Raw genomic sequence first — 18,059 nt, 5'->3', positions numbered from 1 at the left:
ACCTCTAGATTCAGTCTACCACTCAGCCTTGGGTTTTATCACCGGTGATCATTTCTGTACGCATCATTGTCTCTTATATAGTTATGTTGGCTGGGAGTCTCTGACTACCAGAAGGGCCCAACATAGGCTATTATTCATATATAAAGCACTTCTCCAGAAACTCTCAAACTACCTCACTTCTAAATTGGAAGTTTAGTAACTATAACTCTCTCTCTAGACTGGATGGTACAAGATGTTCCACGGGGACTCTTCTGAGTGAGCTAAGACTGCTTTCAGTCACTATGCCCCTTATTCCTGGAATGACCTACAGGTCACTCTAAAATTTGATTATTTGGTCCCAAAAGGTGAATTTAGGGTGCTGATTTAAAAAAATTGACTAATGAGAACTGCACTTGTTTTGATTAATTGCATATATTTGTTTCTACTGCCGGTTTGAATGTAACGTATCACATTATTAAAACCTCTGCTTTAAAGCTGTGCAGTTTCAACCCGTTTATCTACTGAAGAAGAGAGAAGAATAGCAGGAAATGATTTGATTCTGTATGTACACTATCAGTCAAGTTTGGACACCTACTCATTCAAGGGTTTTTCTTTATTTGTACTATTTTCTACATTGTAGAGTAATAGTGAAGACATCAAAACAAACCATCAAGCGCTATGTTGAAACTGGCTCTCATGAGGACCGCCACAGGAAAGGAAGACCCAGAATTACATCTGCTGCAGAGGATAAGTTCATTAGAGTTACCAGCCTCAGAAATTGCAGCCCAAATGTATGCTTCACAGAGTTCAAGTTACAGACACATCTCAACATCAACTGTTCAGAGGAGACTGTGTGAATCAGGCCTTCATGGTCGAATTGCTGCAAAGAAACCACTACTAAAGGACACCAATAATAAGAAGAGACCTGCTTGTGCCAAGAAACATGAGCAATGGACATTTGACCGGTGGAAATGTGGCCTTTGGTCTGGAGTCCAAATTTGAGAATTTTGGTTCCAACTGCCGTGTCTTTGTGAGACGCGGTGTGGGTGAACAGATGAACCAATTTTTTGGTTACTACATGAGTCCATATGTGTTATTTCATAGTTTTGATGTCTTCACTATTATTCTACATTGTAGAAAAAATATATATTTTTTTAATGAGTAGGTGTGTCCAAACGTTTGACTGGTACTGTATGTGTGTGTTAGTATGTTTTAGTGTGTGGTGATGATGGTAAGCTCTTTTGGCAATATATTTTATTCAGACAAATAAATAAGGTATTTAAATTGACTTGATTTACTGCAATAAGCAAATTAAACTATAAATATCATAACAAGCAAACAATCAAGACACATTTGACATTATTGTTGTTATCCACTGATAGTCATTCATATCCCATGACGTGCATTCACATGGCTGTATAAACTGAGGCAGCTATTGCAGTGCATTAACAGGTATAGAATACTGTCACAGCAAAAAGGTGAAGTAGATGGAACGCCATTTCCAATTTCAGCCAGCAGCATACATGCTCTCCCCATTAGGTGGCACAATCGCTGCTTTTTTCCATCACCAATTCTCATCAGCCAAACCAGTGGAGTCAGTTCCTTGAGCAAGTCCATGAAAACACTGCATTGTACTGTATACTGGTGTCACCATAAAATGTGTCCTCTCCTCTTGACTTCAAGACCATCAAAGATCAAGAAACAGTTAACATAGTACAGTTTATCCAGGTTCCTCTTTCCTCAGAATCAAAGAACAGGAAACTCAAAAATAGTTTGTCCAATCCAGTCTCTCTACACGCTGTCGCTCTAATAAGGATGCCCTCTGAGACTGAGTCTGACCTGTTTGGGGGCTGTGTGCCCCCTGTCCCAGACAGGGCGTCAGGGACCTGCGGAGCTCCAGACGGGCGTCCTGACACAGGAAGATGTAGAACAGAGGGTTCAGGAGGGTGTTGAGGCTCGTCAGGCTGTAGCACAGCCGGTAACACAGGAAAATGGACCGCTCGAACTCGGAGGGGTCGTCTATGAGGAGCAGGGAAATAAAACGGTACCCCCTTGACGAGGTGGTAGGGTCCGAAGACGACGATGACGGTGATGATGACGAGGATGCCTGTGATTTTGTGATGGCCCTGGTCGGAGACGGATGGCGAGTGTTGAAGAGTCACACCTATGCGGGCAGTGTAGTTGTAAGGGGAGGGTGCGGGAGAGCGATACAGAGGTCAAAGGACATGTCAGATAAATACAGTTGAAGTCGGAGGTTTACATACACTTAGGTTGTCATTAAAACTCTATTTTTTTTTTGTCATTAAAACTCGTTTTTCAACCACTCCACACATTTCTTGTTAACAAACTATAGTTTTGGCAAGTTGGTTAGGACATCTACTTTGTGCATGACACAAGTGATTTTTCCAACAATTGTTTACAGACAGATCATTTCACTTATAATTCACTGTATAACAGTTCCAGTGGGTCAGAAGTTTACATACACTAAGTTGACTGTGCCTTTAAACAGCTTTGAAAATTCCAGAAAATTATGTCATGGCTTTAGAAGCTTCTGATAGGCTAATTGACATCGAGCAAGGAGGCCTACAAACCTGACTCAGTTACACCAGCTCTGTCAAGAGGAATGGGCCAAAATTCACCCAACTTATTGTGGGAAGCTTGCAGAAGGCTACCCGAAATGTTTGACCCAAGTTAAACAATTTAAAGGCAATGCTACCAAATACTAATTGAGTGTATGTAAACTTCTGACCCACTGGGAATGTGATGAAATAAATAAAAGCTGAAATAAATATTCTCTTTACTATTATTCTGACATTTCAGATTCTTAAAATAAAGTGGTGATCCTAACTGACCTAAGACAGGGAATTTTTACTAGGATTAAATGTCAGGAATTGTGAAAAACTGAGTTTAAATGTATTTGGCCAAGGTGTATGTCAACTTCTGACTTTAACTGTAGGTTAGATGTGACTTTTTAACAAGACTCCTCTCATTGATGCATACTTCTGCATGTAATGTGACAAAATGTTAATATAAAGTTGTTCGTAGTGTTAACTTCATATTTATAAAAGCATTATCGATGGACACATACAGACGAAGTGTTATTGAAAAACATGAAAGAGAAAACACATTTTGCAGAGTGTAGGCCACACTCCATTTCTTTATGCAATCACACATAACATGTCAGCCAAGCATAATTCATACTCCGTTTCCCACTCACCCCAGTATACCACAGGGCAGCAGGAACCTCAGGACGACCGTAGCGTACATATCTGAGGCTGACAGGGTACTGCTCCAGACACAACAGCTTCTCTGCATCAAACACTGACGGAAGATGCCCGCCCAAATAGAACAGGAAGGTCAGCATCCTGACCGCCACCCCTGCCACCGCCGCCACCCGCACCGTCCGCATGCCACGACTAGTCAACGAGTGAACTATCGCCAGGCAACGGTTCAGCGCGATGAGACAGAGGAAAACCACGCTAGCGTAGACATTGACGTAGAAGACACAGCCCACGAATTCGCAGACGGGGTGGCCGTAGGGCCAGCGGTGTGCCCCCTGGAGCTAGAGGATCTAGAGGGGGAGGGTGAGGAGGTCAGAGAGCAGCAGGAGGATGTAGACCAGCTGACAGCCACCCCCGCCGGAGCGGCCCAGTTGGGACAGCAGGTTGCAAGGGAGACCCAGTGAGAAGGCCAGGCTGTAGATGTAGGTGAGACCAAGTGTGTCGGTGTTCCCCAGCTGCTTAGTGTGCACCACAAAGTGACTGCGTCTGCTGTTGAAGGAACACTGCATCTTCACCCTCTGGGCCGTGTCTATTCTCTGATTGTTTCCCTAGACAGGAAGCCCACTTTTCCAGGCTTTAAGGGTAACATCCTGAGAACCCCTTTCTCTTCCTGAACAAAAACACTCACTCCTCTCCTCCCTCTCCTTCCTCTCCTCCCTCTTTCTCCCTCTTCCCTCATTTTCTCACCGTTAGAGGAGGAAAAAAGTGAAAAGGAGAGGGGTGTTTTGAGTGTAGGGAAGGAAGGGAAAAATTCTAAGTGCTTTATGGATGATATTCTTCTAACAATCTAAGAATTTGTAACCATTTCATGGTTGGAGAAACTAAGGCAAAACATTTGAGAAAAAAATATTTGTCTTCTCTTAAACAATGCATGCCTCTTGCTGCATGCCTGTGTGTGTGTGTGTGTGTTTCTGTGTCAGAAAGCAGAGATATCAGGCCGCAGAGGCTATGTGATGAGAGGATCAGCCTCTGCACCGGAGAAGGAGGAGGAAGCAACTGACAGGCTGAGATTACAGCCTAACAAAGAGACAGTGTAAACTCAACACTCAACACGCAACACGAAACACTCAACAGAAGTTAATGGACCAAGGAGAGAGTGTAATGTCAATTGACTCTATTCGGATGATAGTAATTACATCTTTATTGAGACTTCTTCCTAGGGCTTTTAGGTAGAAAAGTATGAGTATGACATATATTTTTCCTTTGAACAAACACATTTGTTCACTGTGTACAACTATTGGTGGTAAACAGTATAGTTGTTTGAGGAGAATGGGAGTGTGAGACAATGGTGGCTAGGCTGTATTTTTAACACATGCTATCATAGAGAGATTTCCTTTCTTATGTCACCAGACTGAAATCCAATATGTAAGATGAAGTTCCAAGGCACCACATTCCCTAAGGGAAGTCTGAATATAAATAACTTTTCATCCGTTTTTATTGAATCATGTACTTCCTTTTAATGTTATTATGAATTTATGGTGGACTTTGGAGTTATTTTTTTAATTTGTAAAAATATCTTAATGAAGTATTTTCTGAGGATTCATTTGAGCAATTTTTAAAATCGTTGACAGAAATTGGCAATTGATGGTCAAATACGTACAACATCTAAAATACCCATCTTGGCCAATCTTTAGATGCATGTCTCTCACTCCAGCTTGGTCTTCCTCCTGGAGCTCCTGCAGCACAGCCTGCTGCAGACAGAGACTGAGGCCCAGAGAGAGGCTCCGCTGAGGGCCATGAGCAGCGCCGCCACGTCCAGGCTGTGGTAGGAGTACCAGGGCATGCTGTAGGCTTCGGTGCGCAAGTGGGACGCTCCGCCGTTCCTCATCACGTACTCAATCCAGAAGGTGGCACTGGCGAGCGGGGACAGGGGCGTGTCGCGGTGCAGGCCAGAGAGCTTCTGCATGTTGTGGCGGTAGGAGGGATTCTCCAGCACGTCCCTTAGGGCCTCCAGGAAGTCCTCTGTGGTGAGAGTGGCGGCCTCCAGCACCCGTGCCGCCCCGCGCACCTGCAGCCGCAGGATGTTGTCAAACTGGTCGAAGAGGAGCGGCAAACCCAGCACAGGGACCCCGTGGTAAATGGCCTCATACAGGCCGTTGGTGCCTCCGTGAGCCACGAAGGCGCGGGTCTTGGGGTGGCCCAGGAGGTCGTTCTGGGGGAGCCAGTCCAGTAGCAGGGTGTTGTTCCCCAGGGAAGAGGGTCTTTCTCCCAGGAACCTCCACACCACCTTGTGGGGCAGCTGGGCAAAGGCTTGGGCCACCGCCTCGGTTACCTCCTTAGGCAGGGCAGACACCAGCGTTCCCAGAGACATGACTACCACCCCGTGCTCTACAGAGCTCTGCATGAAGGCCTCCAGGTCAGCAGGGAGCGGCTCGGCCGGATGGCACTGGAAGCCCCCCACATAGACCACGTTGGGCATGGTGGGCCGCGGGAACTCAAAGACAAAGTCCACCCGCATCAGCCACACGTCTGCCGAGCGCTGCATGGAGAGCAGGTCAGCACCAGGGGGGAAGTGACGTCGAAGCAGGTCGACGTAGAGTGGCTGGATGACCAGGTGCTCCTGGAGGAGGATGGCCAGGTAACGCAGGAAGTTCTCTGTCCTCTGCAGGAGGTCCATATTATCGCTGAACAGCGAGTTGTACATTGGGACATAGGATGGCAGCGTGGGGGCAACAGTCATGTGGGCCTCGCCCGCATTGAGCCAGCGGACATTATAAACCATGGGTATGCCCAGGTATTGGGCCAGGAGCACCCCAGCAGGGAAGGCAGGGTCGGTGAGCATCAAGTCGAATCTGGACTCCCTCAGTTTGGCGACGAGGTCCGAGTCATCCAAGATGGCGGAGATCATGCAGAGCGCCCCGCCGTGAAACATCATCAACATGGCCGCCGTGTCCTTCTGCTGCTCTAGGAAACGGCGGACTGGAAACATCCTGCGCCGTTTCAGCGAGCGCTGCATCAGGACGGTGTAGAAGTCAGGACCGAGGTCCTCGCCCGGCGGAGGAGGAGCAGGGTTCACGGTGATGGAGGTGTAGACAGGGGAATTCTGGGGGATGTACCAGCTCTTGGCGGAGCGTAGCACGGTGAGGTCGTGACCTCTGGAGTGGAGCTCTCGGAGGATGACCTCCATGTTGAGCCAGTGGCTGCCATCCTCGGGGAAGACCAGGATTCTACCTCCCCCACTGCCATTACCGCGGCAACCCCGAACCAAGACGAGGAGGAGGAGGAGGCAGAGGATTGGTCGAAGGACCGCCGCTGTTCCACCGCACATGCCCATAACGTCATTGAAGCTGGGAACAAACAACAAGAAAATAACAACATATTTGTTTACGATCTCAGGAAAATGTTCTCTCTTCTCTGTGATAGTATATGTTATATTTAGAAAATGTATACAATAGAAATAATTTGATTTCATTAGCATTTTTAGCATACAGAATGCAAGGAATAAGAAAGAGATTACATGGTCTGACTATAAAGTAGCTTTGTCGAGGTATTGTATTTTCTGTGCAAAAGAAATTCTGTAGTCGACACGCCAGCCTCTGCAATTGGCAGATCCCCAAATGTCCACTGAGTTATTATCTAAAGCTGTACATGCTGAATCACTAGATACAAATGTTATGAATGAAGGGAGGGGGACATTTTCTGACATTGTGTGGAAACAGTATTCCCATGTTTTGCTACAGTGAGAAGGTAGGCCTAAATTCCTTTTCCTTTGCAATTTGCGGGTTAGGCTTCTGTTGAATCATGAGAATAGACAACATTCCTTTGAATGCATTTGATTTATCAAGCTAGAGTTTCAAATTTGATTAGACCTTTTTGATGCTTTCAACTGCATTTTCCAGTTATTTAAATTGTTGATATGGAAATGTCATTAGAACCTTATTTATTATATACAGTACCAGTCAAAGATTTGACACACCTACTCATTCAAGGGTTTTTCTTTATTTGTACTATTTTCTAAATTGTAGAATAATAGTGAAGACATCAAAACTATGAAAAAAACACATATGGAATCATATAGTGACCAATAAAATGTTAAACAAATCACAATATATTTTATATTTGAGATTCTTCAAAGTAGCCACCCTTTGCCTTGATGACAGCTTTGCACATCTTGGCATTCTCTCAACCAGCTTCATGAGGTAGTCACCTGGAATGCATTTCAATTAACAGGTGTGCCTTGTTAAAACTTAATTTGTGGAATTTCTTTCCTTCTTAATGCGTTTGAGCCAATCAGTTTTGCTGTGACAAGGTACAGGGGGTATACAGAAGATAGCCCTATTTGGTAAAAGTCCAAGTCCATATTATGGCAAGAACAGCTCAAATAAGTAAAGAGAAACGACAGTCCATCATTACTTTAAGACATGAAGGTCAGTCAATCCGTAAAATTTCAAGAACTTTGAAAGTTTCTTCAAGTGCAGTCGCAAAAACTTTCAAGCGCTATGATGAAACTGGCTCTCATGAGGACCGCCACAGGAACGGAAGACCCAGAGTTACATATGCTGCAGAGATAAGTTCATTACCACCCTCAGAAATTGCAGCCCAAATAAAGGCTTCACAGAGTTCAAGTAACAGACACATCTCAACATCAACTGTTCAGAGGAGACTGTGTAAACCAGGCCTTCATGGTCGAATTGCTGCAAAGAAACCACTACTAAAGGCCACCGATAAGAAGAAAAGACTTGCTTGGGCCAAGAAACACGAGCAATGGACATTAGACCAGTGGATATGTGTCCTTTGGTCTGGAGTCCAAATTTGAGATTTTTGGTTCCAACCGCTGTGTCTTGTGAGACGCGGTGTGGGTGATTGGATGATCTCCACATGTGTATTTCCCACCGTAAAGCATGGAGGAGGAGGTGTTATGGTGTGGGGGTGCTTTGCTGGTGACACTGTCTGTGATTTACTTAGAATTCAAGGAACACTTAACCAGCATGGCTACCATACGCCATCCCATCTGGTTTGGGCTTAGTGGGACTATCATTTGTTTTTCAACAGGACAATGACCCAACACACCTCCAGGCGGTGCAAGGGCTATTTTACAAAGAAGGAGAGTGATGGAGTGCTGCATCAGATGACCTGGCCTCCACAATCCCCCGACCTCAACCCAATTGAGATGGTTTGGGATGAGTCGGACTGCAGAGTGAAGGAAAAGCAGCCAACAAATGCTCAGCATATGTGGTAACTCCTTCAAGACTGTTGGAAAAGCATTCCAGGTGAAGCTGGTTGAGAGAATGCCAAGAGTTTGCAAACCTGTCATCAAGGCAAATGGTGTCTATTTGAAGAATCTAAAATCTTGGCATATTTAACCTCTACGGGATCGGTGTCCCGTATACGGGACGGTTGAGCTAACGTGCGCTAATGTGATTAGCATGACTGTTGTAAGTATCAGCAAACTTTCCAGGACATAGACATGTCTTATATGGGCAGAAGTATGAAATTCTTGTTATTCTAACTGCACTGTCCAATTTACAGTAGTTAGTACAGTGAAAAAATACAATGCTATTGTTTGAGGAGAGTGCACAACAACAAAAAACTGGCAACTGGTTTGATGCATTCACCTCTGAAGGTAAACAATGTACTTACATTCAGTAATATTGTTCTAATTTGTCATCCTAAGGGTCCCTGAGATAAAATGTGGCATAGTTTTATTTGATAAAATCTATTTTGATATTTAAATGTAGGAACTGGGTTCCACAGTTTGAACCCTGCTGTCTTTGGCTCCACACCCACCCCGCCCGGCCATCTATATGTGTGAAAGTTAGTGTATAAACTAATGATCCATCATGTATGACATTCCTGGGAGTGTGTAAACTTACATTTTGTATAACCATATCATTTTTGTATGTTCTCTATAGTTACGTACTTGAAAATGTATCAATTGACCAATTCGGCACATTTGGGCAGACTTGATACAAAATAGTCCAGTACTGCTATGCTTCACTTGATCAATCTTGAAACTTTGCACACACACTGCTTCCATCTAGTGGCCAAAATCTAAATTGCGCCTAAACTGCAATATTATATTGTGGCCTTTCTCTTGTATTTCAAAGATGATGGAACAAAAAAATTAATAGAAAACGCATGTTTTTTTGTTAGTATTATCTTTTACCAGATATAATGTGTTATATTCTCCTACATCCTGAGCTATAGGCAGTTAGATTTGGGTATGTCATTTTAGGCGAAAATTGAAAAAAAGGGTCCGATCCTTAAGAGTTTAACACTTTTTTGTTTACTACATGATTGCAAATGTGTTATTTCATAGTTTTGATGTCTTCAATATTATTCTACAATGTAGAAAATAGTAAAAATAAAGAAGAACCCTTGAATAAGTTGGTCTTCTAAAACCTTTGACCGGTAGTGTATGTCACTCTGGTTGTTGGAGCTGTTGGATCTGTTGTATGGTGAACTGGGGCTTCATCAAGGTTTGTTTGTGAGTAAATCTGGCTTTGATAATTGCCAGTGCTTACCCAGACACTGAACTCACCGCACATCATTGGTTTATAATGTTTATATACTGCCCTTCCCTGCTGCAAGACGTCACAGTTATAGAACACCATATACTCAACCCAGTGTCACAGATTACTGTGAAATAGACACAAGTTGCTTATTGGAAATACGTGACAGGCACACGAAAAAGTATATTAGACAGTAAGTTACTTAAGACAGAAAAGATAGGAGGGAGGGAGGTTGGGAGGATGGGTGGGTGGGTGGGCATATAACACGAATGTCTAGCAACCCATAGGTTCCGGATTGGTGCTGTATAACGCAAAAGTTTAGCAACCCGAAGGTTGCATGCTTGAATCGCATCACTGAAAACTTTAGCATTTTAGCTAATTAGCAACTTTGCAACTACTTACAGTGAGGGAAAAAAGTATTTGATCCCCTGCTGATTTTGTACGTTTGACCACTGACAAAGAAATGATCAGTCTATAATTTTAATGGTAGGTTTACTTTAATAGTGAGAGACAGAATAACAACAAAAAAATTAAGAAAAAAACGCATGTCAAAAATGTTATCAATTGATTTGCATTTTAATGAGGGAAATACGTATTTTACCCCCTCTCAATCAGAAAGATTTCTGGCTCCCAGGTGTCTTTTATACAGGTAACGAGCTGAGATTAGGAGCACACTCTTAAAGGGAGTGCTCCTAATCTAATTTTGTTACCTGTATAAAAGACACCTGTCCACAGAAGCAATCAATCAATCAGATACCAAACTCTCCACCATGGCCAAGACCAAAGAGCTCTCCAAGGATGTCAGGGACAAGATTGTAGACCTACACAAGGTTGGAATGGGCTACAAGACCATCGCCAAGCAGCTTGGTGAGAAGGTGACAACAGTTGGTGCGATTATTTGCAAATGGAAGAAACACAAAAGAACTGTCAATCTCCCTCGGCCTGGGGCTCCTTGCAAGATCTCACCTCCTGGAGTTGCAATGATCATGAGAACGGTGAGGAATCAGCCCAGAACTAGATGGGAGGATCTTGTCAATGATCTCAAGGCAGCTGGGACCATAGTCACCAAGAAAACAATTGGTATCACACTACGCCATGAAGGACTGAAATCCTGCAGCGCCCGCAAGGTCCCCCTGCTCTAGAAAGCACATATACAGGCCCGTCTGACGTTTGCCAATGAACATCTGAATGATTCAGAGGAGAACTGGGTGAAAGTGTTGTGATCAGATGAGACCAAAATCGAGCTCTTTGGCATCAACTCAACTCGCCGTGTATGGAGGAGGAGGAATGCTGCCTATGACCCCAACAACACCATCCCCACCGTCAAACATGGAGGTGGAAACATTATGCTTTGGGGGTGTTTTTCTGCTAAGGGGACAGGACAACTTCACCGCATCAAAGGGATGATGGACGGGGCCATGTACCGTCAAATCTTGGGTGAGAACCTCCTTCCCTTAGCCAGGGCATTGAAAATGGGTTGTGGATGGGTATTCCAGCATGACAATGACCCAAAACACACAGCCAAGGCAACAAAGGAGTGGCTCAAGAAGAAGCACATTGAGGTCCTGGAGTGGCCTAGTCAGACTCCAGACCTTAATCCCATAGAAAATCTGTGGAGGGAGCTGAAGGGTCGAGTTGCCAAACGTCAGCCTCGAAACCTTAATGACTTGGAGAAGATCTGCAAAGAGGAGTGGGACAAAATCCCTCCTGAGATGTGTGCAAACCTGGTGGCTAACTACAAGAAATGTCTGACCTCTGTGATTGCCAACAAGGGTTTTGCCACCAAGTACTAAGTCATGTTTTGCAGAGGGGTCAAATACTTATTTCCCTCATTAAAATGCAAATCAATTTATAAAAATTTTGACATGCATTTGTCTGGATTTTGTTGTTGTTATTCTGTCTCTCACTGTTCAAATAAACCTACCATTAAAATTATAGACTGATCATGTCTTTGTCAGTGGGGAAACATACAAAATCAGTAGGGGATCAAATACTTTTTTCCCTCACTGTACATATTAGCTAACCCTTCCCATAACCCTAACCTTAACCCTTTAACCTAACTCCTAACCCTAACCTTAACCCTTTAACTACTTAGCCAGCAAGTCACCTAACCTTAACCCTTAACCCTAACCCCTAAACCTAACCCTAACCTTAACCCCTAACCCTAACATTATCCCCCTAGCTAGCCTAGCTAACGTCAGCCACAACAAATTGGAATTTGTGTAATGTACATGAATGCATTATGAAGAATGAAAATCGTGTTATACACACAAAATGCGTTGTGATTAAAATTGTGTAATACACTTGAAAAGTGGACTTTTTCAAAATATTTCAAAATATTTCCTTTGAAGCAAAATGCATGCATATTGGTTTCTTTTTGAAAGATTCTTATTCAAAGATTTTTACTATAACATTATATGTTAACTATGTGATGTTTTTGCCTAACAAGGCAATATAAACTATGGTAATGCAAACATACAAAACATATAGTGAGATACAATACATAGAGAGATACAATACATCTATCTCCTACCTCTTCAAGTGCACTCTCATGATATCCCTGTAGCAGCAGTGTGCACGGGTAGCCAGTCTGTCTCAGTTTCACTGAGAAGCCCAGTTAGCATTCAGTGAAAGTCATGATAAACTCACCGTGACCTGCTACACAAAGACTGTCCCTGTCCCTCGTGCCCTTCCTCACCTCTGATCTGAAACAAGAGATCCCAGATGGACTTGTTTTTATAATCAAGTATCACACCAACACACAACCAACTAACTAACTCCTCCTCTGAGTTAGATAAGGGAGATGAGGGAGGAATGCTGTTTTAGGACAGCCTGGAGGACAGTTTGTATTCTTAGCAGCTGGGTAAAGAACATTGAGCTCCTCACCCCCCATGGTGAAAGGGATTTATAGGGTTGCCATTGCAAAGCTTTTTATGGTTTTAACTGTTTCACTAAGAACCATTATAAAGGTATTAGACCATAAAGATGTTTATTTTATGCAGTTACTATATCTGTAGGTCTACTGGTAGCTCAAATATTTGAATGCTGATTGAGGAAATGCAGTATGAAAGAAAATAAATTCCCAATTAATATTTTGTTAAATTTTTACGAGATGCATTCATTGTAGCATACTATTTCACAATCACAATTTAGCATGTCACAATTGAAGATAAAATTGTATGGAGGGGTATTTACTGAAGGTGTTTAACTATCACTGCTAATGTCTGAGTCAACCATCACGGTTATCCATTTCATGTTCAATAAAGTGTCAAGTTGTACATTTTCTAGTCAGGTCAAGTCAAATTTGTTTCTTATGACTCACAACCCTATTTCATCATCTATACACGGCAATTACTTAAATATCTAAGGAACAATGCATTTTCAGAGTTAAATGTCTGACTGGCAAGATGTCTAAGATATTGTATAAACAAATACCCTTTTCACACGACTGAGCCAAGCTGAGCCAAGCCAAGCTACACTGTAGAACTACTGGCCAGGTTACACATCCACAATACTATAGTTACTAGAAAGGACAATGTGAAAAGAAAACATCAGAGCCAGCACAGTAGGGTTCAGTTTAGCATGATAGGGAAAGTTAACACAGAGCAAAGAACAACATGGTTAAAGGTGACACAGGGTGTTGTTCTGAATGGACCTTGACCAACTACGTACATTGCGCACAGCAGACCTTGCACAAGGACACTCCAGCCATGGACAGAAGAGCGATACCTAAGTGCGTCCAAAATCTATGTGGAATCTCTCTAATTACTTTGTTCAACCCAACATCACATAGGTGAGACTTTCAGGTCAATTCTCTATTTGATAGAAATGCCAAAATGTCTGCCCAAATGTACAAAACATTAGGTACACCTGCTCTTTCCATGACATAGACTGACCAGGTGAATCCAGGTGAAAGCTATGATCCCTTATTGATGTCACTTGTTAAATCCACTTCAATCAGTGTAGATGACGAGGAGGAGACAGGTTAAAGAAGGATTTTTAAGCCTTGAGATAATTGATACATGGATCAGAGAATGACTCTAGTACTGAAAGCATAACCTACAGCTAGCTAGCACTGCAGTGCATAAAATGTGGTGAGTAGTTTACTCAAAGAAAGAGAAAGACAATAGTTTAACAGTTTTGAACAAATTACTTTTTTTTTTTTCACTTTCACGTTCACGTACTTAGCTAGCAAATGAAGCTAGCTAGATAGTTTAGCCTACTCAAACACCCGGCTCAAACAGAGAGATGCTATGTTAGCTAGCTGGCCATGACTATCCATCACAACACTGGAACTCTTCCAAGTCAAGGTAAGCTTTTGGTTTAGCTAATTTATTACCACCGGGGCCCACCGGTGTAACTGCTAAACTGCTTACTAAACTGCTTACTGACTGTACACTAATGTTACTGCATGATTGTAGTGGGTTTACTAACGCTTTAGTTCTATTAGCTATGTTGACTATGACGTTACTTTAGCTAATATGGTGACAATGATGTAGGCTGTGTGTAGCGGTTATGATATAGTTTAGCTTGGAAAGGTTTTTTCGCCTGGTCACATACAGCTGATGTGTTGTGCATTGAAGTCCACAAGCGAAGGGAAAAGGTGAGAGGAGGAGAGCGTCCATGTTTCACTGTCTGTCACCTCAAATTGTTCTCTCGACCTATGTACACCTACTCTGTAAACTGTCATTCATAGGCTAGGTTATAGCCACCTCATGATGGGTATAGGGGAAATGTTAGTATCATGTAGTAGCCTAAACCTATCAATGTTACATTAAACTGGGTGAATGGAATATAAATGACAGTCATCCAGTATGCTGTTATAGAAAAGGCCATGCAATCTTAAACGTCACCGACCACCACTGCTTTGAACATGGGCCAGCATCCCTGTGGAACGCTTTCAACACCTTGTAGAGTCCATGCCCCGACGAATTGAGGCTGTTCTGAGGGCAAAAGGGGGTGCAACTCAATATTAGGAAGATGTTCCTAATGTTTTGTACCCTCAGTGTATCAAACCAACTGAACCTCTGTCAATGAAAATAGAATACCTCAACACTACCTTTGCACTCTGCGAAGAACAGAGCGTATGTATGTGTGGAGTTTGGCAACTCAGATTGAATATATATATTCACATGTAAACTTTACAAGCCTATATTTTATATTCCATGTCATGTATCAGAATCAATGAAGCCTTTCAGTACTTAATATTCCAGTCCCCTGCCTCTGCCTCTCTAGCAGACCAATACGATACAATACCCCCTCTGTAGAGCGTATCCAACCTAATCGCCTTAACTGTGTTGTTACCAGGACAGTGTTATTAAGGTTCATTAACCTAAAGTTCACTATGGACTTTAGTGAATTTGGGCTGGAATGGTATTTCAGTAGCCTGCTTTCTGAGATTTATTCAATAATACAACGAAGCATTGCCCTAGAGTTTGAGTCTTAAAGGAAGTTGGCCCTTGAGTGAGTGCCAAGTACATGCTTGTCCTTGCCTTGTGTCGAACAATTTTATAATTTTATTTTTTCATGAGCATGTCCTTTTCTATAACAGCATATTGGATGACTGTCATTCATATTCCATTCACCCAGTTGAAAAAGGGACAAATGAAATGAGTCATACCCAAAATAGGTGTTTTTTCACTTGAGAAGGTTGATTCTCGCACTTTAATAAGTATTGTAGAATCTAAAGTACTAGCTCACATTAGCTCATGAGTCACACCAGAGCTGGCACTGGCTTACACACATGTTTTATTAGTTTTGTGGGATTAGACCTCCTTAATCAATTCCATGTGGTCCTCTGTAACTCAGCTGGAAGAGCACAGCGCTTGTAACGCCAAGGTAGAGGGTTCGATCCCCGGGACCACCCATACACAAAAATGTATGGCTGGCCTGAAGGCCTCCATGCAGAGCTCTGGAGAGCATGGGGTGGTGTTCATGTCTCTGGGAACGCTGGTGTCTGCCCTGCCTAAGGGGGTGACCGAGGCAGTGGCCCAAGCCTTTGCCCAGCTGCCCCACAAGGTGGTGTGGAGGTTCCTGGGAGAAAGACCCTCTTCCCTGGGGAACAACACCCTGCTACTGGACTGGCTCCCCCAGAACGACCTCCTGGGCCACCCCAAGACCCGCGCCTTCGTGGCTCACGGAGGCACCAACGGCCTGTATGAGGCCATTTACCACGGGGTCCCTGTGCTGGGTCTGACGCTACTCTGCCACCAGTTGAACAATGTCTGGAGGCCACCACTCTCACCACAAAATACTTCCTGGAGGCCCTAAGGGATGTGCTGGAGAATCCCTCCTACTGCCACAGCATGCAGAAGCTCTTTGGCCTGCACCGCAACACGCCCCTGTCCCCGTTCGCCAGTGCCACCTTCTGGATTGAGTACGTGATGAGGAACGGCGTCCCACCTGCACACCGAAGCCTACAGCATGTCCTGGTACTCCAACCACAGCGTGGACGTGGCGGCGCTGCTCACGGCCCTCAGCGGAGCCTCTCGCTGGGCCTCAGTCTCTGTCTGCAGCAGGCTGTGCTGCAGGAGCTCCAGGAGGAAGACCAAGCTGGAGTGAAAGATGTGAACATTGATTAATCCTTCCTGTTCATTCTTGTTAACTGCCAAATTGTTTATATTGTAACATTTTCATAAACAGACTGGAAAATAGTTGTTTCGTGAAATGTTTTTTTATTTAGTTTAACAAAAAATATACACGTTTCAGGCAAAGCAACATTTTCCATTAACATATGATCTTTGTATAGATTATGTTTTGATAAAAAGTTGCAATAGGACCAAACAGTAACATATTCAACATTATGTCCATATGACATTAGAGATGGACTCCTCTCTTCCCTAATGTACAGTAACGTCCTTTACTGTTTTGGAAAGTCAGAGGGAGAGAGGGAGGGAGGGAGGTCACAGCAGAGGGAAAATAAACGTGAGCTTTAATGATGCACATGAGTCACTGTGACTGTTAGCACAGTCCTATCAGAGATGGCTACAGCCTTCCCTTCTAACTCTTTCTCTCGCGTTCGCTTACTCTCTCGCTCCCCCCCCCCCTCTCTCTCTCTCTCTCTCTCTCTCTCTCTCTCTCTCTCTCTCTCTCTCTCTCTCTCTCTCTCTCTCTCTCTCTCTCTCTCATACTGGCCTTATCCACAGACATTAACAACTGTCTGGCTCTCAAGGTAACAGAAGGCTTACTTACGTCACATAGTGTGAGTCGATGTGCCCTTGAGCAAGGCACTTAATCCTAAATGCTCCAGGGTCGCCGTTGATAATGGCAGACCCTGGCCATGACCCCACTCTCCGAGGGTATCTCAGGGGGATTTGGGATATGCAAAAAATACATTTCCATTTCACATGTGTACAATACACACTTGTACATGTGAAATAGGACAAATATAGACACCCACCAAATGTTTATTATTATATACAGTGAGGGAAAAAAGTATTTGATCCCCTGCTGATTTTGTACGTTTTCCCACTGACAAAGAAATGATCAGTCTATAATGTTAATGGTAGGTTTATTTGAACAGTGAGAGACAGAATAACAACAAAAAATCAAGAAAACCGCATGTCAAAAATGTTATAAATTGATTTGCATTTTAATGAGGGAAATAAGTATTTGACCCCCTCTCAATCAGAAAGATTTCTGGCTCCCAGGTGTCCTTTATACAGGTAACGAGCTGAGATTAGTAGCACACTCTTAAAGGGAGTGCTCCTAATCTCAGTTTGTTACCTGTATAAAAGACACCTGTCCACAGAAGCAATCAATCAATCAGATTCCTAGCTCTCCACCATGGCCAAGACCAAAGAGCTCTCCAAGGATGTCAGGGACAAGATTGTAGACCTATACAAGGCTGGAATGGGCTACAAGACCATCGCCAAGCAGCTTGGTGAGAAGGTGACAACAGTTGGTGCAATTATTCGCAAATGGAAGAAACACAAAAGAACTGTCAATCTCCCTCGGCCTGGGGCTCCATACAAGATCTCACCTCGTGGAGTTGCAATGATCATGAGAACGGTGAGGAATCAGCCCAGAACTACACGGGAGGATCTTGTCAATGATCTCAAGGCAGCTGGGACCATAGTCACCAAGAAAACAATTGGTAACACACTACGACGTGAAGGACTGAAATCCTGCAGCGGCCGCAAGGTCCCCCTGCTCAAGAAAGCACATATACAGGGCCATCTGAATGATTCAGAGGTGAACTGGGTGAAAGTGTTGTGGTCAGATGAGACCAAAATCGAGCTCTTTGGCATCAACTCAACTCGCCGTGTTTGGAGGAGGAGGAATGCAGCGTATGACCCCAAGAACACCATCCCCACCGTCAAACATGGAGGTGGAAACATTATGCTTT

General features: G+C 43.6%; 2 protein-coding genes and 1 pseudogene across 4 annotated transcripts; 1 reads left to right on the top strand and 2 right to left on the bottom strand.

The window, feature by feature from the left end:
• Positions 1-573: 573 nt before the first annotated feature.
• Positions 574-3,769, bottom strand: LOC311112766 (putative G-protein coupled receptor 132; annotated as a pseudogene). Its single transcript has one exon. The product of its transcript is annotated as a putative G-protein coupled receptor 132 (transcript).
• Positions 3,770-4,383: 614 nt separating this feature from the next.
• On the bottom strand, positions 4,384-12,468 carry ugt5g1 (UDP glucuronosyltransferase 5 family, polypeptide G1). Of its 2 annotated transcripts, none has more exons than XM_084155903.1 (2): positions 12,362-12,468; positions 4,384-6,547 (listed from the first exon to the last, which is right to left on the bottom strand). In XM_084155903.1, exon 2 carries the CDS (start codon positions 6,532-6,534, stop codon positions 4,906-4,908), a length of 1,629 nt encoding a protein of 542 aa, XP_084012029.1. In that variant the 5' UTR covers positions 6,535-6,547; positions 12,362-12,468; the 3' UTR covers positions 4,384-4,905. The 2 variants fall into 2 exon arrangements, with proteins under 2 accessions (XP_084012029.1, XP_084012028.1); XM_084155902.1 differs by having other exon boundaries at positions 12,246-12,463.
• A 947-nt stretch (positions 12,469-13,415) lies between these two features.
• Positions 13,416-17,179, top strand: LOC311112620 (UDP-glucuronosyltransferase 2B31-like). The gene is made up of 3 exons (XM_084155768.1): positions 13,416-15,975; positions 16,017-16,069; positions 16,101-17,179. Exons 1-3 carry the CDS (start codon positions 15,500-15,502, stop codon positions 16,271-16,273), a joined length of 702 nt encoding a protein of 233 aa, XP_084011894.1. The 5' UTR covers positions 13,416-15,499; the 3' UTR covers positions 16,274-17,179.
• Positions 17,180-18,059: the final 880 nt, after the last annotated feature.

The sequence above is a fragment of the Coregonus lavaretus genome, assembly GCF_964263955.1.
Source record: "Coregonus lavaretus genome assembly, chromosome: 39".
In the NCBI taxonomy this organism is placed as follows: domain Eukaryota; kingdom Metazoa; phylum Chordata; class Actinopteri; order Salmoniformes; family Salmonidae; genus Coregonus; species Coregonus lavaretus.
This window is presented reverse-complemented; position numbering and strand designations above follow the sequence as displayed.